Source organism: Pezoporus wallicus, unplaced genomic scaffold (assembly GCF_028554395.1).
Source record: "Pezoporus wallicus isolate ANWC-B61680 ecotype Strahan unplaced genomic scaffold, APGP_CSIRO_Pwel_v1 contig_3820, whole genome shotgun sequence".
NCBI lineage: Eukaryota > Metazoa > Chordata > Aves > Psittaciformes > Psittacidae > Pezoporus > Pezoporus wallicus.
This window is the reverse complement of record NW_026643060.1, coordinates 251,795-278,440: the sequence shown is the minus strand read 5'-3', so window position 1 is coordinate 278,440 and position 26,646 is coordinate 251,795. Positions and strand designations below refer to the sequence as shown.

Below are 26,646 nucleotides of genomic sequence, written 5' to 3'. Positions count from 1 at the left end.
AGTTTAAAAGATTGACAGAAGCCACAATACAAATCAATTTGTAAATCCTTCTTTGCCAATTTCAATAATGCTTTCTTCCAGCACTTTTTATGCTTTACCTATTGATTTGTCTTTGTCTTCTGCAACAGAAGAAGCAAAATGAAGAAAGAGGATTTTGAAAGATGTTACCATTTTGACATTAGCAGTTATTCTGAGGACAATACCCACATGCTTCATTCACTACAGACTTCAGAATACAGCAGCTAATTTTAAAAGAAATTAAAACAAACCAAAATAGTTTTTATCAAAAATCTCACAATTGCGTAGAAAGTCTCCCATAGTTCACTTTGCACAGTCTCTTTAAGAGAACATACAAGTCATTGTTTTTCGTAAAGCTCAAAAAAAGAAACCTTAGCTATTTCAAGCACGATCAATATCATCTAATGCAAAATGATAACTGGCAAAACTTTACCTTTTAGATGTTCCAATAAAGTCTCCACTGTTCTTACCACAATTTTTGATATGACACTTAAAATTTTTATTATTTTAAAAGCAATGGTTTCTGTAATATTCTCTAAAAATACTGGAGCACAAGCCCAAACAATATTAGGTTTATTTTATGAAAACACAAACAGCTCTGAATTGTGCCATTAGCAGTAGGCTGAAGGAGCCAGAAGCTCTGGCAATCACTACTCTGGACAACTGCTACTTGGCATACAGAGTCTCTGCTTTTTTGCTGATAAACATCTTCCACTGACTCTTCTCCATACCAGACAGCATTGCTTCTGCAAGGCTGAGGTACCCATCTTAGCAGTCAAAGCTCAAAACAGATGAAAGATTTTCTTACATACAGGATTAGAAATAAATTAGGTGCTGAAGAGTCACTTGAAGCAGTGAATTCTAATCATTGTATGTTATTTATACATTCTTGAGCTCAGAATAGTTAATAAACTTCAGAGCAATTCTACCTTAAGACTTCATTTTATTGCTTAAGGAATTACAAAATACATTTGCCTGTGACACCTTTCATACTCTGATTAAAAAAAAAAAAAAAAAGGTGTGAACATTTAAGTTTGACTTAATAACCCAAACCATTCTAAAGGCAGGCAAAGATGTGCCATCAGTTTAACTAATGTGGTGGCATTAGTGCACAGTGGTCTAGGTTGGGACAGCCCAGATCTATTGATACATTTATCAGAAAGACTGGGAGAAAACCTCAATTGCTTCAGCCACGAAGTGGAGGCTGTGTTTTGGGAATACACACAATAACTATCAACAGGAGTATTATCATCACAGAGCAGACTGGGACACCTGAACACTTGTTGGTTGGGGCACAGGAAAAGGAGAACATTCCCATGAATATCATTTACTTGTAACACTTTTGTACTTGAAGTAAGATTCCAACTGTGCTACTGTTTCTCCTGCAATAAAAATGTATTTCACCCTTCTCAAAGATCACCCATTCTGCCAGTGCTACAGCTAATACCTTTCTGTTAACTGCCCATTATTTGTTTTACAATGAATATTATGACAAAAAATAAAATCCGAATTCACCACCGCACCAGAAAGCACTATCCTCCCACACAAGCTTTCCTTTTCATAAATATGACAGAAATCTCAGTCTTTAATAAAAAATACTTTCTTTGAAGCATCAGGGTAATCTTGCCCTCCTACACATTTATGAACTTGCCAGAAGCATCCTTCCAATTAACTACAAGTTATGTGACTCTTCCATAAAAGCACACTAATGCTGCTTTCACTGGGCACTCTACTCTGAGTCTAAGTTTCTTTCTAATAAATACAGCAAACTACTCTGAACGTATGAAATGAACACAGAATACATTATAGAATCAAACCCATGATTGACTCAGCTAAATTACTTAGAAGGGTTGTGTAAATGCTCTAACATGAGACAAATCAGCTTGCCAAGGGACATGATGAACTACTACCGGTTCATCCAGTAGTGAATTAATACAACTCTGCTACCAAAAATACCACTTGATTGATGTGGCCAGTAAGTAAACTGATACAATCATAAGCGTGCCCCCAGAGTGTCCCACTGCAAACTGCAGAGAGAGCAGAAGTCAGTCTTGATCCCAGCTACCCCAGTTTATTTTCTGAGGGACTTCAATGCAGGTTTAGCACTAACCATTTTCTCCTCTCACAGAGCTCTGTAATTATAATGAAAACATCTTTCTAACCTATGTTTATCTCCACTGCCTGTCTTCTACCCTTCACTGCCTACTGAATTAGCTAATCTACATGCAGCTCACAACTTACTGAGGCTCAAAGATGCAAAAAGTCACTTCCCACACAATTCCCTCTGCCACACCACACGTCCAAAATAAAAACTGGTGCCTTGTCTTACCACATTGACTGTACGTGCTCTCTGGGGAAGAAAAGAGAACAAAGACACTCCAACACCCTTAGCAAGGATCCATGCTCCATCCAGACACCACTTGAGGGTGCAGACTCACACTGCCCCAGGTGATTACAGCACAAAGCAGCAGCAGAGAAAACTCAAACTTCCCAGCTGATAAACCTTTGCCCTTGCTTTGTAACACAAGTCACCAGTGCTACCTTGGAAAAACATGAGACTGGATTTTCTGGGCCTGTGTCTGCCTCCAATGGCTGCAGTTACAGGACATCGTATCGGAGCACAAGTTTTGGCCAACAAAACACATGCTGCCACTTTTTCAGTGCAGGAGGTGACCCTGGCTTTCAAGTCACACCTCATAATTTAGGGTGAGGAGTTTTGAGGAGTTTTTCCACAAGCTGAAGTTTCAAGGCTTCTATACTTCATAAAAATGAGAAGTTGAACGTGAAGGAGATATTCTCTTACATGAATTACTGCTCTCTCCCTCAAACAACACAGCTACAGCTTTCTCAGGCATAGTCAATAGACCAAGTTTCCTCTATTGGATAAAACAAACCTTTTCACCTGTTTTTCTCTGAACTGGGTACTTTGGAGAGTTTTCTATTCTACCCAAATTCCTCCTATGCCTCAAGCTCTGTATAATTCTCTTTTATTACTATCTTTCACAGTTGCTTTTGGTTTCCCTTTTACTTCCAACTCTTCTTGAAGTAAGCATGGAGGATTTTGCAGTGGATACGTAACTCTGTCATGCTGGAAACATCGGCTTATTCTACTCAATGCTTGGGTTCATGCAGAGCCAACCTAGGCTGCCTGCAAAGCCACCTTCTTCTTGGACAAAGGACATACAAGAGTCTGGTCAACAAAAAAAGGATCAACAAGAATGAGCTTCAGGATAAGCTACGCAAAGGTCTGAGTCTGCCCAGGCTTGCAACCCAATGTGTGCAATACAGCTCTAATTCTGTGACAGGTGGAGTTTGCCTTGTAAATGAAGTAAATGGAGCAAATTTGCCCTGCCCTTCCTCCCTCATCTCCCACCACCACACGATGCAAACGCACAAGAAAAAAAGAAAAAAACAAAACTCCAAGTAGAGGATTAAGCACGAGATGTTATTTCCCAATATTGATGTTTTGTGTGTTTTGTCTTGAATAAACTGGCAAACTGTTACCCACTGTTACTGTTTGGGACTTTCAGGACTGCTAAGGTACAGTGTGAGGGTAGCACTGAACCCCAACTGAAGGCTCCATTCAGAGTAAAGCACACCCTTACTGGAAGGGGATGATGCAGTCACAATTTAGGGCCATTTAAGTCCTGAAAGAGAGCCTCTATACTGGGATCCAATGTCCTTTAATTTAACCACATTATCCTCCTACCATTATAGTATTCATCTCAACTTTCCTGTAAATTCCCCTGGAGAAGGGCCCTTAATGAAGAAATCATCTGCCTTAGGGCTATGTAAATGGCTTATTTTTACATCAATTTCTTGGCAACACTGGCAGGTCAGACATAAAACACCGTATTTCCCCAAATGGGGAAAATGTGCTATGACAAGCACCAATGCTGAAAGAGAGCTTTTAGAAGGTTGCTAATGGTGTATTTTTCCTGTCAGAGTATGTTGTGTTTTATTTTTGAAGAAAATAATCAAACAACTTAGCACTAAAAATAAAAAACAGCTCTGCAATGAAAACAAAGTAAAAAATGAGTTTTCCTGTTTATCTAAAATGTTACCACAGAAAGCCTTATTGTGTGGTTAAATGACATAATTACGCATGCTTTCCAAAAAACCACAAGATGGTCAGCATTTTTTCTATCCACAGAATTTCAGTAAGAATGTCACACTACCGAGGCATTTTTACATCCACACTGTTTAAATTAATGGTACAGCAGGATACATATGCGCAAAATAGAGAAGAAATAAATTGCTTTTACACCACTTAAAGTATCTGAAGACATTTAACTTTCTTGAACTAAAATCTAGATTTATTGTTCTCATTTACTTGGCCCAGCAGTCCTAACTTAATGTATGAAACCAAGTGGGTCTCATTCCTTGCAAAGCACATGCATTTCCCACATCTAAAACAGCTGGCACAGATCCGAATATTTGGGATCATATGGCTTGAACACAGTTCTGCTTCTCCAGCAGGAAACCATCTTTTACCCTACACAGAAGAATGACTGATTTCCCGCTTGTTCCCAGTCTGCATCCTCAAGACCAAAAGAAATGTGTTATTAGCTCTGGCAATTGAACTTTTCTCATTAAAAAAAAAAAAAAAAAAATCAGGAAAAGGGCACTCACCAGACAGGGCAGCTTAAGCAGTACCAGTGATTCAGCACCCTGATTAAACTGAATTGTGCTCTAACAGCACAAAATATAACACTGCACAAATCCAGAGAAACTCAATCAGAGCTCCAAATTCAACTCTGATTTGGTTCTGGTGCTGACAATAGAAACAGCAGCAGAATACTGACATTTCAGATCTTCACTGCACCTCCAGGTGTTTACATGTAGCTGCAGTCCTCAAGTTTTCATTATTTCTTAGTTCATGTTTGGCTACAACGTGGCAAGACTTCAAGTGCATTAAATATTGTGAATCTGTATTAAATCAGCTGCTGTTCTGCCACCTCCAGCAGGTTTCTGTAATCCTTGAAAGATTCAGCTACTGCTGATTTATTTCCCTTTCTCAACTTAGGCAAAAGACCAATTCTAATTACAGAACATATTTCTGAGGCCAGAAGCATTTTGAAGGCATATTATGAGAAAGGATCATACTTAAGAATGAGGCAATGAACACTCAACGTTAACAACTGAATAACAGTTGCTTCAAAAACCTAAGTACTCCAAAACTAACACTTACTCTAAAAAAAAAAAAAAAGTAGAATGAACTGGACTGAACTAAAAGGAGCAGAAGAGATTCTCAACTGGCTGAAAAAGAACTGCATCCATTTTCAGAGAACGTAATCAGAGTCTGCAACATAATGCAAGCTGCAGGCAAGAAGAAGTAACTTATTTCCTGTTACCTATGCATCAGTGCAGTGTTTGCTTATGGCTTGAACACACCTCTTCAACAAACATTCTTATCTTTTAGATAAATGCAAAACTAATGCTGGTTCAGATGCCATTAAACAAATAGTGGTTTACAGTATGGAAGTATTTTATGGTTTGAGGTTTTTTGAAAGAAAAAATAAACATAGTTCTTCCTGTTACACATAAATAATTTTACACACCCAATGAAAACACAACCATGTTCCTAACAAAACAAACACACACCACAAACAAGCAAACAAATAACAACCAAAAAAACCCACTATTATTTAGGAATATTTCAGGTTTTATCCAACCAAGCAGATGACCCAAAAGAACCACTGAAAAGAATCCAAAGCCAAGACACACTGCAATGAGGAATTTGGCATAGGCATATTACATTTCCTTACAGAAACCTCAGTCAGGTTCAAACATACCTTCCAGATTAGACAAAAAGGGAATGTAACATGCCACCCGTCCCATAAAAAAAGCCCATTAAGTTTTGTACTAACCCCATCCTTTCGAAACAATCATCTTAAGATCACAGAGAGCCACATTTTAAACAGCAGCAAACAAAACATGAAAAATTTAACCAGTTTCTCCCACTAATTTCTTTCCACAGGAACCTGTGCCTCCTGTCCCCAGAAACTACATTTCATGTATATGAGAACTCAAAATATTTTCATAAGCAACAGGTCCTGCAAGACAATAACGAACAAAATCCCAACAGAGAGTTATACATTTCTAACTTTCCCATTTATATGCTGTATTAGTTGCTTAATTCCTATGCAACTTAGTGAAATAAACAGCTCCTAAATGCAAAGGCTTCTTCTGTACACACAGAACACTGAACTGTGCCCACTGCTTCAGGGAATGGACACAAACCAGTAAGACTCAGCATACCCATGCCTACACCAGAGGAGCAGAGGGACACACCACAAGGCAAAGGGACTCTTGTTGTCTAACCACTGCAATATGTCCACATCAGACTTTAGAATAGTGCTCTGGAGTCTGGCAAAAACCATAATTAAATCATGCACATAAAAGAAATTCTTAAACAGTGAAACTACTCAAATAAGCTTCTTCAAGCCCAGTTTTGTCAGAATTTGATTAGCATTTTGCACGCCATGTTCTTAGACAAAATAGGGAAAAACAGGTCAGAAAAATATTACATATTTCTTCAGTGCTGCCATGAATATAATTTTATATTATGCACTGAGTCCTTTGCATCTTCCTCAGCAACTACACATAGTGGAGAGCAGAAGGGTGGGACAATAAAATATTTTTCCATTAATCCTGCTCATGCAGGCTTTACTGCAATAGTAACACAAATTTCAAACTGCCTACAGGAAATGGGGGGGGGGGGGGAAGGTCTAGCTTAACAGCTGAGTTCAAGTTTAATAACCCTCACTTTCAGTCACCAAGGCAGGGTAAGATACAACACAGCATCCTTAAGAATTATTGGTAATTCTTATTTTATCTTAAAGACTAATTTAATAGTGTCACTAAAGGTCATTAGTCTTGTATCAGCATTTAGTAGTTTGTTAATAATAAGAACCGTGCAGGATGCTCAAGAGAGCATGTCCAGGCAGGTGTCTCTCAGTATATGGTCCAGCTTCCCATCCCCAACCTTCCAGCAAGGGTACAGTATCCTTTCCAGTCCATTTCCTAGGACTTACTAGTAAGTCAAGCTGTAAGAACTCATAACTTCTCTCACCTTTGCTATTTAAACTAAATGGAAAAAGTTACCATATTTTTGTCTTCAGGCTGCACACACATGTTCTGTATGGTACACAGACACATGCTTTCTGCTGGAACACAGCAAGTTACTGAGACTGTGTTTGTATGACTTTTAAATAAAAAAAAAAACAAAAAACAAAAACAAATATGGCTATTGCTTCACTTGGGAGAATTCTCTACTCAGCTCTTGAAAAGAGAAAAAGCTTCACTTTTGACCTTGCTTTGTGTGCCCATCCACATACACAGGCCAATCCATATTAGAAACCTGGCTACTCAAAACAGCATCCAGAGTACTGTAAATCTGTAACATACAGTAGGATAAATTAGTTGGTTTTAAGAAGTAAAGGTGCCCTCATAAAATTTGTCAAGTATTTGATCTGCACAGCCTCTTGTTTAACTAGCCTGTTCAGCTATTTTAAAAAGTGAAAGTTCTATTTTAAGACTATCAGAATTACGCTCTAGCCTTTAAAACCCCATTTAATCCCAATTATGACTAAACATCAAACATCCCACAAATACTAAAGCAAGAAAGGAATTTTAATGAGAAAACAATCAAGAACTTAAAGTAGACCTAAGGAATCCATTGAAGTTTTTTGGGTTTGTTTTTGTCCAAAGGAAATGGTGCAAGCTGCCCTTGCGATCCCAACGTTCTCAAGACTGCAATCTGAAGGCACCCTTAAATGCCATGCCTTAAAAGGCAAAAAGAGTCTAGACATACTGGTAAAACAGAACATTAAAAAAATAGATGTAGGCCAGAACATTAAAGAGCACTGCCAGCTGTACTGGGGAATGCATGAAACCTTCAAGCCCAGCTTGCTGTTTGGACTTAAAAGCCTTATACAGTAGTATCTCATCCAAAATAGGAAAGAGCCCACAGACTTCCATTGCATAACTGCAAATTCACCTACTCAAGAGCAGATCTGCCTGAAGACTGCAAACAAACTTGGCACACTGCAAACAGAGGACTATAAAATGTTGTTAACAACACACAAGCCATAAGGCTCTGGTAACACCATCTTCACCTTCGCTATCACTATTCTTACTGTACTGCCATGAACTAAACATACTGAACATCCCAAAGACTTACAACACTATCCTGGAATTCTGGAAGAGCACTTATTCTGAACAGTAAAAGATACGAATGCTTAATTAAAGATGTCCTCTACATTGTTGTGAATGCTCCATCCCTGGCGGTGTTCAACACCAGGCTGGAGAGAGCCTTGGGTGACATGGTTTAGTGTGAGGTGTCTGCCCATGGTAGGGGGGTCGAAACTTAACGATGTTATGGTCTTTTCCAACCCTAACTGTTCTATGATTCTATTAGATAAGAAGTTTCTAAGCATTAAATGCAACAACTAATTACTAATTAATTTGTTCACAACACTGAAGTGTCAATATCAGTTCCTAGCATGAAAATAATTTCATAAGACCAGTTATTGAAGGCTATTAAATACTTGCAGAACTGAATGCTTGTAGTCAATTCATAAAATAAGATCACATAAAGATGACAGAACTGTTACAAGCAGTGCTGTAGCACTAGTAAATTTACAGCATTTTAAAATTGTTTAGCTTCAATGTTTAGCTTAAATGAAAGCTACAGCAGAATTATCACTACCACCAGATCTAAGCACAGGACATGTTTTTACATACGGGGCATATGGCTGCTGTGCTTTTAAGCTATGCTGTAATGAAGGGAACTATCACAGACAAGTTCAGCTCATTTGCAAGCTAAACACACTGTGAACATACATACAAGAAGAAAATGTAAAGAAGTGCCTCGAACAATACATTATCCAAGCATCAACACCTGAATATCAAGTCACATATTAAAAAAAGTTTAATTGCAGACAATGCTGAAGACAGTTGTTTGGGTAAAAATGCATCATATTCTCCCACAAGCTAAGGCATTAAATATCAATTTAACCTGCATACAGCGAGATTAAAACATTACGTTACTCCGCTTACTTGAAACCAACTTCAGGCATCATGCCATTCCAGTACCATACTGCAGAGGGAGCAATTTCACCCTGGAAATGTATTATATAAAACAGTGCTTGAGATCTGTCACAGCAAAGACTGCATTACTTGATTCCTGCTGCTGCATACCGTGTGTGGGTTTCTCAGCTCAGTGGAAGAGCCCCCCTCTTTGCACATAATATTTTTGACCCATCTTTCCTCTACTCATGGCTGTACATCCTTACACCTAGTCTACATAGGGTTAGTGTTATCCAGCTTTTGCTTTCCTCCTCCCATATTTGGAAGAGCTAATGGTGTAAGTTTCAGAGAAACCCGAACATCACTTCCATGGTTTTGAAGCAACTGACTACATAAACCATCTGAGAATTATTTAAAAAATAAAAATAAAATTCAGAATGTAAAGACATTTTAATCCAGCTCTAATTTAGAAGTAGTGAGTACTACCACTGCAGAGCAACAGCAGGTAACTCGCTATTAAGACGTCTATTAATTGTATGTCTAGTCCTCTTGCATATAAAATTTCAGTACAAAATGATTCATTGAGGTCTTGAAGCAAGGCAGGTATTTCTGAAATGCAATTTTGAGCACAGCATGACAAGGGGTGCAAGCTGACAGGACAAAATGATGCATCAGAAATACGAAGTTCCTCCTATACTCATGATGTTACAAGAATAACACCTCTTAAATGTCTAGTCCTCCTTGGCTTCTTATCGCAAGATGATAATTAAATAACCAGGGAGGCTCATCAAGAAAAGATATTACCATCCTTATCACAGAAATTATAGACATTTCTTCTGAAAGCAGAAGTTAAAACTACCCACCATCTAAGAGAGAAATACATAACACTGTTTACTCACAGAAGAACACAGCCATGGCCAGATGGTAGCTAAGAGACACCATGAAAGAGACCAAAACCCGTTCACCTTTGTGTGGGAAGACAACCACAATCCTTTCTTTTACTGCACACAGAAACAATGGAAAGCAAGGCTAAACAGAGTTATTTCATCATTCTTCCCTCTGTGGTAAATGTCAGTATAAAAATATCACCACACAGCAATGCAGATCTACAACCTTTAAAGAAAAATCTTTCCAAAGAGAAATCAGGAATCTGACACACTGAAGAAACATGCTTTACCTAAAGAGGGCTTCTTAAGCATATCTGTGTACTACACACTCAATCCTTTAAATACAGTATTGCAAGTTTTTTTCTAAGACCAGATGTCAAAGATCACCAGTCTCCACTGTCATTTATAACATCTTCTGAACAAGCAGCTTACAAACACCACTGAGAAACAAAGCTCAATATACAACACACAAAGTCACAAGGATTTTTTACATAAACACACATTACTGTTTGGAAATAAGAATAAATAGAGATGATACAGTTTATCACAGATTGATTATAAATTATTAAATTAATATATGCAATCCTAGGATGTAACAGGAGAGTTATCTCCAGCTGAGGCTTGAAAAGTGGCATTTCATACACACTAAAATGTGTGTCACCTACTACCTGGATTGTGCCTACTGAGAAGCGATCACCCCAGTCAGATGAGCTGCTGGACAGTACCAAGACTACAGAGCCCTTCTTACTAGTAGAGCGCAAAACAATTTTGTCTTCGTTGTGCAGGAACATGAAGGCTGGCTAAGCACAGACAGCTGCTTTGAAGTGCATGAAGGAGTAAGAAGCAGTTATGGAAAGTGGCAATGTTAACACTAGGACAAATAGCCATAAATTTGCCAGAATTAAGCCCACACCAGAAACAAAGTAGGTTACTGTACCTCTGAAGTGCAGAACAGATAAGCAAAAGCTAATTTTATGATGAAACTATCACTTCTGGCAAAAGCCATCAGCTACGGGGCTCCCTGTGACACCAAAGCTGCCTTAGAAAGCTCAGGTGGCTCCTGTAGTGGTCTCTGCTTCTCACTGAGACCACTGAATGCTTTACGTAAGGATAACCTGACCACTGCGGAATGACCTTACCAGGCAGAGAACGTCCACCACTGACCTCTGCTAGGTACAGTCTAGTTTCCTGTAGCTTAGTTAACACCCCATTTACATAAAAATGAACTTTACAGTAACTATCAATTTCTTCACATCACATTCAGTGTCCAACTGGTAACTTCTACGGTTTACAGAATGACAACTATCTGGAAAGCATCAGCTCCTCACTCCAACACGAAAGTTTGCAGATGAGGAGTCACACTGCCGCAAACACAGCAGAAGAGGAGTCATGCTGCTGTGCAGCTGCACAGGAGTACTGCAAAGAGACCCAGGGAGAAAGGAGTGGGGAAGTTAAACATGTAAGATGTGACACACTGGACTGTGAACACAATGAGATGCTGAGCTGAAGAAGGCAGCAATAACTCAATATGAGATACCTGAACACCTCATGACAGTTACCAACTGGATTCTAACAGTTAGCAGTTACCTTACTTTATGGAACATAAATGTTATTACTCTTAACTTCTTAATGGGAATTCTCAACAGTCTTATTAGCCATGTAGGTGTGTATTACAGGCTTTCTGAATTTTGTTTTCCTCATTACAGTAGATTCTGATAGCAATGCATTTTACTGTATTCTTGGCCTTAATCAATTTCTGGATCTGGAAACATGTAATGACAGTAAGCCACAAAACAACTTTTTCCAACACTCAGCTACTCTCCACCAATGAAGATGGAACTTTTTATTCTGAAAATTGTGAACATATGAACTGCTATTCCCACCAGATTTCATTTCTCTCAAAATCTTGTCTCCACTAATGGGCAATAGCATATGCTATAGAGAAGATGATGAGAGTAAACATGCAGTGATGCTTCCCAGTACAGTCATCAGCAACTTGTAGCTCAGAGACCTCCCAAGCAGAAGTATTACCTTCTTTAAAAGGAATCTCTGATGGATTTTTGTAGCATTTGGAATAGACACAGAGAAAGAAAGTCTAGAGCTGTTTGATCCACAGAGGCTGTCACTAATCACCACAAATGCCATCTGCTTTTAAACTAGCACACAGTAAGGTTTTTCCGACACTTGCTCCTTCTATCAGAAGGTTGCTCTGTGATCTTACTGCTCCAGTTAAAACCACTCCTGTCTACCACCAGTATCACAAAAACTGATCAGAAACAATTTTCACATAAGGTGTTAGAGGTGAGAGATGTTACTCTAAATAAATTGCCTGTGAAAACCTGGCATCAGGTGAGAACCAACAGGGCTCCCAGTACGTTCCTGCTCTGTTTTCTTCCCACTCACCTGGAGGCCCCATGAACTGCTCACAAGAAGCCAGTTTCCAAAGAAAAAGAAAAACAGAGAACAAGCAGTCACAACTCACCATGGGAATTTCAGCAGGAAATACACATCTATACCCAACTTCAAAGAGTTGGGTAAGAGCCTTGAAGGTGCAGAATTATAACAATCTAGGAAAAATAATAATGCACTGAGAAAAGCTGAAGAGAAAAGTAGTCAGGGCAAAAAAAAAAGCAAGCAATCTCATCTAAAGAGAAACTATTTCCAGCAAAGAGGTGGTACCTGCACCAGCCTGTCTCTTCAGGATGACAGCAATGCCCAACCCCCCCCCCAATTCCTCACTTAGTAAACACCTTCCTTCAGCAAGGACACTCAAAAAGGAGAGACTCTCCATAAGAAATTCAAGGGAATGAGGGAAAAAAGCACTGAAGTGAAACAAATCATTTGACGATGTCCATAGAAAAGTTTTCCAGGGATATCTGATTATTGTACAATAATCTCCATGGGAAGTATTAAAGCCCCTGAAAGCATGAGAAACACAGAATCATGCCAAAGAGTAATGAAAATAAACTCCAATGAGCTTTTCGGCTCTGGTCTCCCAGGGCGGCTATCTGATCTTTCACATGTGCCATAAGGCAAGGTACTGCTCCATCTAAATGCTAGGACGTCAGCTGAGACAATTTCCACATAGATTTCAACTTCCCAAAGGAAAAGCATTTCTTTGGTTAGTACACACACATACTGGCTTTCAAGTTCAAAGCCTCATTATAAAAAGGCACAACAGCAAACATGACAGCTCCATAGTACTGTACAACCTTCCCTCCTATACTGCCTACTTGCCACCTGCCTGATACACTATCAAGGTGTCCCAGCCACCCCAGCAGCCCAGAACACTCCTTTGCTGATACAACCCAACATGCACTATGTTCCTTCCTTTGAGATTCTTCCTTAAAGAGGAGTACAGCTGCAGCCCCAGTTTCAGCAGATGTTCCCTCAGAGATCCAAATTAACACACAGACAACTTTTTCAAAAGAACAGTAATTCACGGGCAAAAGAGCTACTTTCCGAGAAGGTCACTTACCTACAACTTCCAAAAAGCGGAAAATCAGTTAAACACTAAGCTGCTCCATACAGGGCCTTTTTAGTACTTCCTTGCTGTTCTTCATATTGATATTATTGACCATTAGCAGGCAGACATATGTACTACATAACTGTTCAATTTAACCATGAATATGAATATGAATAAGAAGCCCTAAGTAGTAAAACGTAGTTTTATTAGTTTGCATACCCAACTTAAAAATAACGAAAACCCATACTGCTATGCAACTTCTTCTGGGAGTCCAGGGAAAGAAAACTAAACTAAGACTCACAAATAAGCTGCCCAATACTACACATTAATTGGTTATGATAACAATTCATGTATTAGATCAGTGCCCCTTTAAAGGGCAATTTAGGGCATATTTTCTTGAAATGTTAATAAATATGAGTTAAAACTATTCTCCCCTGTAGCAGCACTTTAATTACCACATGCAAAAAATGTCGTACTGCTTTCCCTCTTGTAATAATTCCTGTAACAATATTCTGAATAAAGACAAATCTACCACAAAAAATAATAAAGCTCTACAATCGCTTTTTCAGTTACATGGTTTGGTTTTTTTTTTCATGTTCCCTGGTCCTTCGAATTTGAATGGGCATTGAGAAGATCCTTTTAAGCCACATCAGTTCACACAATCATCCTTCACACACAGCACTAGGAACTAATTTGCAGGAAGTCCTTCAACTGAAGATTAGAATAAACAGCAATGTTTGTCTTGAGCTGATACTTTTGTCTGCCAATCATGTATTTTAAGACAAATCCTGATGCTACATGAGCACAGACCTTGCAATTTTTCCTGTAGCACTCTTTTTACTAGAATATATTTAGAGACCTTATATCTAAATCGGTACTTGTCTTTGTTTTCTTGTGTGCAATAAGGGGTGCAACAAATGAGTTCCTCCTTGGTTTTACGAGCTAGATCTCTACACTATGGCCTTTGACACATTTTAGTGCCTACAGTACTTTTGTAAAGATATTATTAAACATGATAATTTAAATAATGATACCTGGCAAATAAGCAAATTAAGTACACTCCAGAATGTGTTCTTTCTTTTCCTAAATTGCTCAGTTTTCCATTGGCTTGCAAAATTCAGCAGCCTCCTGTACCAGTCATTACCATGAACTGGAGCTTCTTTCGAGTACAACTATGCAGAAGCTAAATGTGCCAGGATGATATACAGGCTTCCACCTAATACTAGCTAATTTAATTTCTGTTAGCTTTTAATTCATATTAGCTTCTGGCCTACTGGATTCATATGCTCCATAAAAACCACATGCAACAGCTCAGATCCCCCTTTTTAATAAGGCACAAAACACTACTCAGCTCCCCTGAAGATACTAATATGCAATCATACACCTTTCTATCAATGTCCTGGAAATAGCAATATCTTTGTTCAACAGACAAGAAAACTCCTGTACCTGTAACCCCAGTACAGTGTGGGTTTCCCCCATGACTCTTTGCAATGCTTAAAAACTTAAGAGGTGTACTCCACATTCTTTGGAACTCATTCCAAGCAAATCACAGTTTAACAATAAAGGATTTACTTACTCATCATCCACAATCACTCATTTTAATTACAAGCTTTTAATGTGACTTGCCACAATTATCAGTGTACTACTGAAAGGATCAGCAGCATGGCAGAAACAAAAATCCTGAGGGCAGATTATTTCACCACATTAGGCAGCACCACCCCAGGATTTCTACCACATGGGCAATTTTTAACAGTTCCAAGACAGGTAGATGTTGCACAATGATGCAGATTCTTTGGCTTCAATCCTGAAAACATATAACACAAGTACAGCTATTCCCTGTACAGCTATTCCCTGTTGTTAAGACTACTCAGGTAACACACTCATTGCTACCACTTGCAGACCTCAGATTCCATTCTACACTAAGGAGATGAGAAGGAACCAAATGGCACTTCCAAACACTGGATTTTACTGGGTATTCATAAAAAAATTATCACATATTCATCATCACAGCCTTCTATGAACTTGTGTCACTTCTGAACCTAGGATACTGCGAATGCATTTTACATGAAACCTGTATGTGCAACCTTTGTCTTGTACTAACCAGTAGCGATTTTAAATGCTGAACTTAAACATAAGAAATACCAAAATGTTTCCGTCCTCAAAGAACTCACCCATTTTAAGGGAAAACAATCTGTAGCACTCTGCGAGAAACTACTTAAAAATTTATTTCAAACTTACTGGCATTTTCATGAAACGCCCATTTTAAAATAGCCTGAAAGATACATCTGTTGATTAAAAATATGTTAGCATCACAGTGACTTAGAAAATGGATCGATGAGAACAAGCATCAGCATCATCACCAGAACAAGAACGAAGAAAACCCTTAGGTGTCACTACACACATTTATCTTCTGTGATGCTCCATAACTTGCACCGACTTCATAAAACTCAGCAGTTTAGCTGTTCAAAGCACATTAACAAATACAGCTCACAGCCTGTTTCAGAACAGAAAAACACGGGTTCGGGGTTGTTCTGTTGTATTGTGTTTTTCCCCAGAGGCTCTTTTCCTCTCCTCTGTGCACTTCAACACAAGCCATCGCTGTGCAGGCCAGAGCAGCCCAAGGGGTGGACCCATCGCGAAGCTCCACCGCGGGGCAGCAGCAGGGACCCCGCACACACCAGGCACCGGGGCACCTCCAGCCACAGCCGCGCCTCCACGTCCAACGCCTCTACAGTAAATCATCGACGTGAACCCACAGTTAACACTAAAACTGGTCCGTTGCCTTTTTCTTTTTAAGCTCCACAGACGCTGTAGTGATGGAGTTCTCCGAACACCCGTGACCACAGGCACGGGCAGGCCCTGGCACACACGCTGAGGCGAAATACGCTCCTAAACCCCACCGACACAGCGGAACGCCCCTGCAAAACCCACCGTAATGGAGGCCTGACCCGGGCCGTTTCCCGCTGCAAGGGGAAGCCGCACCACCTGACCTGGCAAGCCCGGGCCGACCTCGAGCCCCCACAAACCCGGCAGCGGGGCGGCACGGCGGGAGCCGGGAGGGCAGCCCGGGTCGAACCGCCCCCCACACCCGGCATGGGGCCGACCCGGCCCCTCGCACCCGTGGGTGACACCGCGCTCCCGGCCGCCTGAAATGGAGGACGTTGGGCCGCGGCCAGCGCCGCACCCGCAGGTACGCACCTCGCCGGCGGGCGAGCGGCACGGCCCCACCGCCGCGGGAGCCTTTCCTCTACTCCCCGCCCTTACCGGTGCGGGGGAAGAAGCCCCACCGGGCGCCCCGGGCCCACTCCCCGCCCGTGGTACCTACCACCTCGGCCAGCTTGATCTTGCCGAGGGTGCCCCGCAGGTAGTCCAGGTCGCAGCGGAGGCCGCCGAGCCCCCGGCGCTGGCTGACGGGCTCCGTAGTGGGCTGGTAGGGACTGCTGGTCCCCGAGATCATGGAGGTGCTGGACGCCTCGCCATCGAAGCCCTCCAAGTCATCGCCGTTCCTCATGGTACCGGTGGGGCAGGGGCCGGTGCCGCCGCGCTGCTGAGGGAATGGCCGCGGAGCTCCGGCCCGCGCCGAGCCTCGCCGCGCTTGCCTAGCGGAGCGCCGGCTGCATGGCCATCCCCATCCCCATCCCCATCCCCATCCCCGTCCCCGTCCCCGTCCCCGCGTCAGGCGCAGTGGTGCGGGGACAGCGAGGGCAGCATGGTGCGGTGCGAGGAGGAGAGCTTCCTGCGCCCCGCCGCTCGGGGGCGCACTCTCCCCGCACAGGGGCTCGAAGGAGCCGCCGTGCCCCGGCCAGCCGCAGCGCGTCCGGGCAGGGCTGGAGCTGAGGCAGGCACCGGGACGCCGTCGTCGCCCGCACCCCGCGATTCGCTCCGCTCCGCACTCTGGTCCCAGCAGAGGCAGCTCTACCGCGCTCCGCTCCGACCGGGGCCGCTGCCGCTCCTCCCCTTGCGCTCAGCGGAAAGGGCGGGGAGAGCCCGCCCCGCCGGGCGCGCCGGCACCGGGCGGTGCCTCCACCGGCCTGCGCCCGCCCGCCCCTCCCTGCCCCGCGACCGGCACCTGCCCCCGCTCCCGCTCCGCCCGGGGCCGGGCTCCTGCGCTCGGCGGGCGGTGGGGCGCGGCTGGTAGCGCCCGAGGTGGTGGCTCTCGGCACGGCGTCAGCGCGGGTGTGGGAAGGCCGGCAGGGAGTCAGTGAGCCTGGCTGCGGGAGCGGCTGGAGAAGAGAAGGTTCCGGGAGACCTTACCACAGCCTTTCGGTTCTTGAAAGAGGGGAGGTTGAGGCTGGACATGAGGAGAGAATTCTTTACAGTGATCCTGGCACAGTCACCCAGAGAGGTGGATGAACCATCCCTGGAGACATTCAAGGCCAGGGTGGATGTGGTACTGGACAACCTGAGCCAGTTGAAGATGTCTCTGCTCATACAAGGGGGTTGGAACTGGATGACTTTTGAAGGTCCCTTCTGACCCAAAGTGTTCTGTGATTCTGTGGTACTGACATTTTAAAGTGTGGTCATAGCTCAGGATTAGTCCCTTGAGACACACAGAGCAGTTCACACCACTCAGAATTACACTTTGAAGCTGTTAGGATGCTGCAGCCACAGTATTTTGAACACTGGAAACCTCCAGGGTATTCTTCCGTAAGTGTTACAACAGTTCAAAGTGTAATTTTCAGTAGTGAATGGTTCGCTTTGACAGGGTCTGAACCACTTTTTGGGAACACTTTTGTTATGTCACCATAAATAAGGAGAAATCACGACATAATCTGGCAAATACAGGTGTGTCAAATGCAGCTGAGAAAGTTTTTACATGAGGAGAGCCAGGCAGACTTCTGTGCAACAGTTCTCAAACTGAAATTCAAGTGTTTGGTGTTGCATCCTGTGATGTACCAGCTTTATCTGCCAGATCCCAGCTCTTCTTTCATGGACAGTCTGCCCTGTTTTCTCTTATTTCACATTACCAGTACAGGACTTTCACATGCATTATTCTTCTAGCATCTTCCTCTGACCTCCAAGAGTCTTTCTTACTGGTACAGTTTTCCCTTTTCCATTAACACTATGGGTTATCAACCTTGGGGTTGATTTCCTTTCCAGTTACCTCTGTGTTCTGCTTCATTTCTCTCTTTTGGTTCCCTTGAAAACCCTTTAATCCTTCTTTTTGAGGGTTCTGCCCGGTACCATGTGAATTTTAATTTCAAGATATTTTTCTTCTTTAGCCAGTGTATCAATCAAACACAGGAAGCAAGGCCAAAGAGACAGACTCAGAGCACATCAGCGAAAGACTCAGGGGTTTGCCTACCATTAGTGTTCACTGCTTGGTTACTGGAGACACAGTTCAGAGCATGCAGGCAAGAGAAAGCTTCTTAGCTTCACTGCTATACCCGGCTGCTGGAAGAGACCAATATTCTCCAGTAAGATGAAAAGTTCAGGAACATGCCTAAGAAAACACAGACATTGCCCTTTGGTGAAGAGCAAATGGCAGGCAAATGAAAACCTGAGAAGGGTGTGACTTTTCCTTGGGTCACATGAAACTAACCTAACAATCCAAAACCATAAACAAAAGGGAAAAGTCCTGTGCTGGCACAGGACTGGCCGTGATGGGCTGGCAGGTTTCATAGAATCATAGAATAGTTAGGATTAGAAAGGACCTTAAGATCATCAAGTTCCAACCCCCTTGCCATGGGCAGGGACACCTCACATGAAACCATGACACCCAAGGCTCTGTCCAACCTGGCCTTGAACACCACCAGGGATGGAGCATTCACAGCCTCCCTGGGCAACCCATTCCAGTGCCTCACCACCCTCACAGGAAAGAACTTCTTCCTTATATCCAATTGAAACTTTCCCTGTTTGAGTTTTAACCCATTACCCCATGTCCTATCACTACAGTCCCTAATGAAGAGTCCCTCCCCAGCATCCCTATAGGCCCCCTTCAGATACTGGAAGGCTGCTATGAGGTCTCCACGCAGCCTTCTCTTCTCCAGGCTGAACAGCCCCAGCTTTCTCATCCTGCCTTTATACAGGAGGTGCTCCAGTCCCCTGATGATCCTCATGGCCTTCTTCTGGACTTGTTCCAACAGTTCCATGTCCTTTTATGTTGAGGACACCAGAACTGCACACAATATTCCAGGTGAGGTCTCACGAGAGGAGAGTAGAGGGGCAGGATCACCTCCTTTGACCTGCTGGTCACACTCATTTCGCAGTCTTATTTCAGTTCTTGTATAACTCTGGGAGCCTCACAAAGGTCCTTTTCTTGCAGGAAAATCACATGTAGGTGATTGCCACTTCCAAGAGATTCTCTGGATTCTTTTTAACCGAAGGCTCCACAGCTCTTTTGGGATCACAGGTTACCCACACTCACCTATAGAGACATGTACCACTTGTTTTGAGGGACTCCTGTGGCAGTGGTAGAAAATTATCCTGAGCAAAACAGTAACGACATTTTTGAAACATGCGATATTATTTTGGTGTATCTTTTTCAGTTTTAACCGAAACACATCAGTATGTTGAAAGGTGGAATTGCAGAGAGCAAATGAAGGTCAAAGGGAGAGATGACTGAATGATTTAAGAAGGCGGCTAGGTGAGGTGGGGGACACAACGTTGAAATGTATATAAATCATTATAGCATTTTGAGAATCTGATGCAGTATGGACTCCCTGCAACCCCTCTGTTCGTCAGAGTGCTAACTGCCCGGGTAGTGGAGGCACAGCGTGTTCTCTCTGCTCTTGTTTGAAGTGTCACCTGAACAATTGTGACGCCTGTTTGCCCAGTGTCACAGACAGTGGTTTCACAGCCGTTCCAGGGCAACAGGACACGGGCATCACCACCTATGGCTACCGTGCCCCTTCCAGCACAGAACTGCCGGCATCCCCCTCACTCCAAACAGCACCATGCCAATGCCAAGCCATAGTGGGCGGTTTCTGGTGTCCTCCTGGACGGGTGGGTGGGCTGGAGAGACTTGGCAATGGCTCCTGAAGTTGCTGCAAGCATTTAACAAAGGAATCCCTTACACACTTTCTTGCCTGAAACAGTACCTTTTGAGTCTGCTCTGTAGCGCTGGAAGAAAAGCAACTTCCAAGTTTAGTACGTAAATAAAAGTATTGATCCAGTAAAAAGGTCATTGTGGTCATCCAACACAAATCACACTGTTTTCAGATAACTTTGTTTTTAGAAGTTCATAAGCTTTTCAAACACAGCCTGCCACTAGGACAGTGGGGAACTAGGTCAACGATCAGCACTGAAAACACTACCACAGTTTCAAGCTAATCAGATCACTGAAGTCATCAGAGTGGGCTTCATACCCAGTATCACTGAAAAGTGAAAGCAAGGAAGAAACAGCACAGAGGGGGGAGGAAATCCAAGTATGCTATTCATAGACACTATAATTACATGATCCAAAATCCGTATTTTTACAGAATGGCCAATTGAGCTTTGACAGAATTAAAAGCATCCCATCAGAAAGAATCTTCATTGATAATGAAAGAATCTCCATTTATCTCCACTGGTGATAAATGAAAACCAACTGGTGATGTAGTTGTAAAAAGCAGTGCAAAGAGAATCTTCAATATTATCACTGATCAAAGTGAAGAAAATCACCCTCATCTCTCATGTTTGATCTCAGCCACTTACAGAGCCTTTAATAAACTTGTGAACTCCTTGTGGGTTCATTTCATTAAGCACATTTAAGTTTTATTTCCAACATTAAAGTGTGTGATTCTATTGCAACTGGGTAGGAATACCGACTTAAAAGCAGATTTTTAGAGCTGCATTAATGTTTTTTAACACACTTAAAATAATATTTATACATAAAATTTTGTCGTTCTGAATGGTGCTTATTACAAACAGTGCTTAAGTGTAGTTAAGAGCATGAAAGGAATTAGAATCCTAACAGAAAGTTACATCTGTGCAAGTACCTGAAAATTGCTCAGAGGTTCTTTAAGAAAATGCTCCAGTATTTCCACATGACCTACCAAAGGGAAGGAGCACTGGTATGCTGCCAAATTCCAAGAGAGCTGAGCAGTGATTAGAGTTTAACTCTGGCATCAGAGAGGAGGCTTTTTTCCCCCTTGAATTTCTCTCTGTAAAAAATGATGCTTTTTCTCAACTTTATTTGGGAGGAAAAAAACAACCCTACTAAACCCCACCCTAAGAAGCTAATAAAGAACTTGCTTTAGGAAAACATCTGGTATTTTCAAGTGGCTTGAGTAAACTGTCCATTTTCACAGTGTGGCATGCGCACTTTGTTTCTGTAGCCATGAGCAACATGGGAAGCAGACAAATAATTTTGCTGAGTCAGAGTTAGGAATTAATGCAAGAGGAAGAAGCTGTAAGTTCTGACATGGCCTTTAAGCAGAAGGAAAACTGGACAGAATGATGGGGCGTCATGCAGCCAGGTATCTATAACTAGTACAGGATAACTGAGGCTGAATGGTACAGCAGTATAGCAGTGCTGATTCCCACTTCCCCACATCCAACCACAACTGAAGGAGCATAGCACAACCCCACATAGTAAGACCCCTCAGCATAAAGGCATCTAATTCTAACGAGCTGAATTCATACCATCCCAGACTGGTTTGGATTGGAAGGGATCTTAAAATTCATCCAGTTCCAACCCCCTGCTGTGGGCAGGGACACCTTTCCACTAGAGCAGGTTGCTCCAGGCCCCATCCAACCTGGCCTTGAACACTGCCAGGGATGGGGCAGCCACAGCTTCTCTGGGCAACCTGTGCCAGTATCTGACCTCAGTCACACCAACTGAGGAAAGTACAAAGAGAAGCAGAGAGGACAGAAACTGATTTGAACAGCAATCTGTAAAAGCTTCTTCCACTGAATATCCAGAGAATATTCCGACAGCATAGTACCTGCCTCTCAAATTAGAGGGTTTGGTCAGGGTGCTTCAGGTATGTACCGACAAAGCGCAGCAAGTGAGTCTCTCGGCTTCTTATCTGGATAGAAAAGTGCAGCTTCAGTAACAGAGAGTGTAGGTGAATCCTATTCCTGTCCTGCACTCTAACATTACCCCATAGCGCTGTTTCAACACCTTTACAAGTATTCCAGCCCTTATGCTTTGGAAAATGAATGGAGCTGCCTTGGAAGACCCTACTGGCTTTGTGTGCTTCAGTTACAACTTCCCCCAGTACGAGCACCACAGGCAGCCATCAGGTCTGACAGCACTGGCTGGAGGTCACCACAGGACCTGTCCCTGTATGGAGTAGGCTTCACCCTTAAGAGGACAAGTAGAAGTGTCCAGCAGACATTCTGCACAGTAAGGAGGTGAAAATAATTTCTATAAAAAATAGAAGCAAACCCTTATATTTTTAAGAAAAGTGCCAGCAGACCTTTAATGGTGCTGGGAACCAGCCAAGACTGAGTTATGTTTCTTTTGAAAGAATCTTGTATAATGAAGCACACTGAAAAATATGCAGAGAGACTGACAGCAGTGTTTATTTTATTCATGGCACTACATTTATTCAGGGAACAGAGGAAAAGAACCCCACCTGGCTCTGAGAAAAGAGATGGTCTTCTTCCAACAGTACCATAAAAACACACATGCCTAGAACAGAAGGTCAGAATTCACTAATTCCCTCTGACTCTGTGGGCATGGTCATGTATGGCCACTGCGATATCCCATGTTTTTACAGCAAGAGATAGCGTGTGTCGGGTACAGCAGGCCTTTGGAGGGAAAAGGCCCATTTTTATTTGTTGAAGAGGTGGGAAGCTGAAGGGGAGGATGAAAAAATTGTATAAACCATGTTTTATAAGCAAAGTTTTAAAGGTCCCTTAGCAAGCTTAAATGAAAAAAAATATATAAAGAAAAAGATGAAGTACACTCACTACATTCTTTCTTTCCACCGACGATATGGGCCAGTGAAAACAACTGACCTCAACTGGTTTAATACCGTGTGTGCTGTTACCTAATCGATCCAATCCGTGCCCCACGCTCCTGGTGGGGAGCTGCAAGCATTCAACAAGTTAATTTTTTAATTATCCTTCTGAATCTGTTTCACTTGCAGCTAAACTGCAGTTTATTGCTAACATTAGCTAGCATGACAACAGTTCAAAGAATATGCCTTTTTTTCAACAGCACTTAATTCCTCCATGCAGCAGAGCTTTATATTCATCTAATTTGGCTTGCTCCCTTGCAGACTATTTCTTCAGTTATGTGGGTCTTTAACATGTACAGGAAAGTTTTGCCTTTTAAGGTTTGGGTTTGTTTGGGGGATTTTTTTCTTTCTTTCTTTTTTTTTTAAACAGGGCTTCCATCAAGTCTTCCATCACTGGCTATAAACTCAAGGCTGGCATATGGCCCTAACTCTACAAAGCCATACACAGCGGAACTAATAAATTCTGATTCCTTGCAGAACTATGTCTTCTCTTACTACCTTCCCCACCTCACCCCTCCCACTGAGCCCAATAACCCAGCTCCCTCCCAAGGGTCCCTTTTCACACACAGCAGGCTTAGCTGCTATTTATGTCCTCAAACTACTGCTTGAGCAAAAAGGAAGCAAGCGCTATGCCAGGTTCCAAGTGTGCAGACCGACAGATTGTTGTTTGGCTTGTCTCGCCTATGAACTAGCCAAACTTACTTGGCAATCCCTACCTAAAGCAGAGGAAGTCTTTGTATTTATTGTCTCCACCTAGGCACTAATTTTCATGCAACTGGTATTAAGTCAGCTATCTGAGAGCTTTTTCTTGTTACTGAAGTTGGCCAAAAGATTTACGTTATTTTTGAGGAGGGAAGAGAACAGGACAGAGCACAAATCCAAAAGCAGAGGAAACCATGCTAAAAATATTTTAAATAGGACAGCATTCTCTTAATAGTGGTGCTACACTTCTGTTCAGCTAAAAGGTGACTTGGAGAGATTTAGACAAGGCTTTTGCTAAGTCTGGAACTATCAGATTGTGCTGATTTCACTGGCACCTTCTCACTGCATTGCAAGGTATGGGTAAAAACATCCTAATATAGGTAAACAGCTGCTAATTATAGCTGCCTACTGACAAATGCAGTATTTTTCTGGGGCATGAGTGCTTTTCCCAGGAAAAAAAACCTGTGTGTAACAATCCAGGTCTGTAACACACACACATCTCAGTATTAATTCAGTAACCCCAATCGCTAACATACACCAAAGGCTAAAAATATACCACTTGTTTCAAAACCAGCCCATTACAACAGGAACTAACAATTATTACCACCAGATATTGCCAGCTGACAGCTGTTGAGTATTTGTGAGCTGGGTCACAGAGTGAGATTACAGCACAGATTATAAAAGTCTTTATTACTCTCCTTACCAGGCTCCACACCTAAATTAGATAAATCCAGCTCTGGGTTTGGCTGGAGGTGACAAGAGCTCTCCCCAGCCTTGTCCCTTTGTTCCTCTGGATTTAAGAGATTTTCTGTGCAGTGACTGATCTTAATATTGAGTTTTTCCTACTTCTCCCTCTCTGCCTGTCAGCACAATAACTTAAAAGTATTTCAGACCATCTGAAAATACTGAACATAGAATCATAGAATAGTTAGGGTTGGAAAGGGCCTTAAGATCATCAAGTTCCAACCCCCTTGCCATGAGCAGGGACACCTCAGACGAAACCGTGCCACCCAAGCCTCTGTCCAACCTGGTCTTGAACACCGCCAGGGATGGAGCATTCACAGCCTCCCTGGGCAACCCATTCCAGTGCCTCACCACCCTCACAGGAAAGAACTTCTTCCTTATATCCAATTGAAACTTTCCCTGTTTGAGTTTTAACCCATTACCCCATGTCCTATCACTACAGTCCCTAATGAAGAGTCCCTCCCCAGCATCCCTATAGGCCCCCTTCAGATACTGGAAGGCTGCTATGAGGTCTCCACGCAGCCTTCTCTTCTCCAGGCTGAACAGCCCCAGCTTTCTCATCCTGCCTTTATACAGGAGGTGCTCCAGTCCCCTGATCATCCTCATGGCCCTCTTCTGGACTTGTTCCAACAGTTCCATGTCCTTTTATGTTGAAGACACCAGAACTGCACACAATACTCCAGGTGAGGTCTCACGAGAGCAGAGTAGAGGGGCAGGATCACCTCCTTCGACCTGCTGGTCACGCTCCTTTTGATGCAGCCCAGGATACAGTTGGCTTTCTGCTGTGAGCACACAGTGAAGTTGGCTCATGTTCAGTTTCTCATCGACCAAGGCCCCAAGTCCTTCTCCTCAGGGCTGCTCTGAATCTCTTCTCTGCCCAACCTGTAGCTGTGCCTGGGATTGCTCTGACCCAGGTGTAGGACCTTGCACTTGTCATGGTTAAACTTCATGAGGTTGGCATCAGCCCACCTCACAAGCGTGTCAAGGTCCCTCTGGATGGCATTCCTTCCCTCCAGCGTATCAACCGAACCACACAGCTCGGTGTCATCAGCAAACTTGCTGAGGGCGCACTCAATCCCACTGTCCATGTCACCGACAAAGATGTTGAACAAGACTGGTCCTAACACCAATCCCTGAGGGACACCACTCGTTACTGGTCTCCGGCTGGACATTGAGCCATTGACCACAATTCTTTGCATGCAGCCATCCAGCCAGTTCTTTATCCACCGAGTGGTCCAAATATCAAATTGGTGTCTCTCCAATTTAGAGACAAACATCCTCACTTTCTAATACATAGTCAGTATAGTGAGCCTTTCAAGGGTAATCATTTGATTCATCTGGAAGTGAGAGGTTCTAATTTGATAGTACACGATGATTTATATCAATGGGAAACGGTTTTTACTAACCAACTACAGCAATTCATACTAACATTCATTCCCACCTTCATCCTACCATTTAAGACATACATGATCAATATTGTCATTTAAACTTGAGTGCAACATCTAAGTTTACTCTGCAACCAAAATGTGTGTTAAGTGTGTTCAGATAGAGACTTTAATGACTGGGCCTCTGCCGGGGCATACACTGGTCCTCCTACCACACATGTCCACCATTCCTGTCTGCACTGTGACCGTGCTGGGAATTTGCCATACCTATCCCAGCCTGCCTTGCAGGACAGTCAAAAAGCTCGTATGTGATGAAATCTTGGCTGGGCTCTTTCACAGAGAGTAGCAGGCAACCAAAGGCAAGACAAAAACTGTATCGTCACCTGGGCTGATGAATGAAAGTCACAGAGTGCTCTGTCCTCTAGTCCCTCAGGCCATCAGTCCAGTGAACTATACATAGAGTTGATCTCATCCCAGCCTCGGTAGCCACCTCCATCCATCATCTTTTCAGTGGTCTTACT

The 26,646-nt window shown here is 42.8% G+C and overlaps 1 protein-coding gene across 1 annotated transcript in view; it reads right to left on the bottom strand.

The window, feature by feature from the left end:
* Positions 1-17,027, bottom strand: part of CMTM4 (CKLF like MARVEL transmembrane domain containing 4) — a 30,702-nt gene extending 13,675 nt beyond the window's left edge. The window contains exon 1 of the mRNA XM_057396609.1: positions 16,730-17,027. Within this exon, the coding sequence (XP_057252592.1) occupies positions 16,730-16,915 (186 nt within the window). The 5' untranslated portion in view covers positions 16,916-17,027. The remainder of the gene's footprint in view (positions 1-16,729) is intronic.
* Between the last annotated feature and the right edge of the window lie 9,619 nt (positions 17,028-26,646).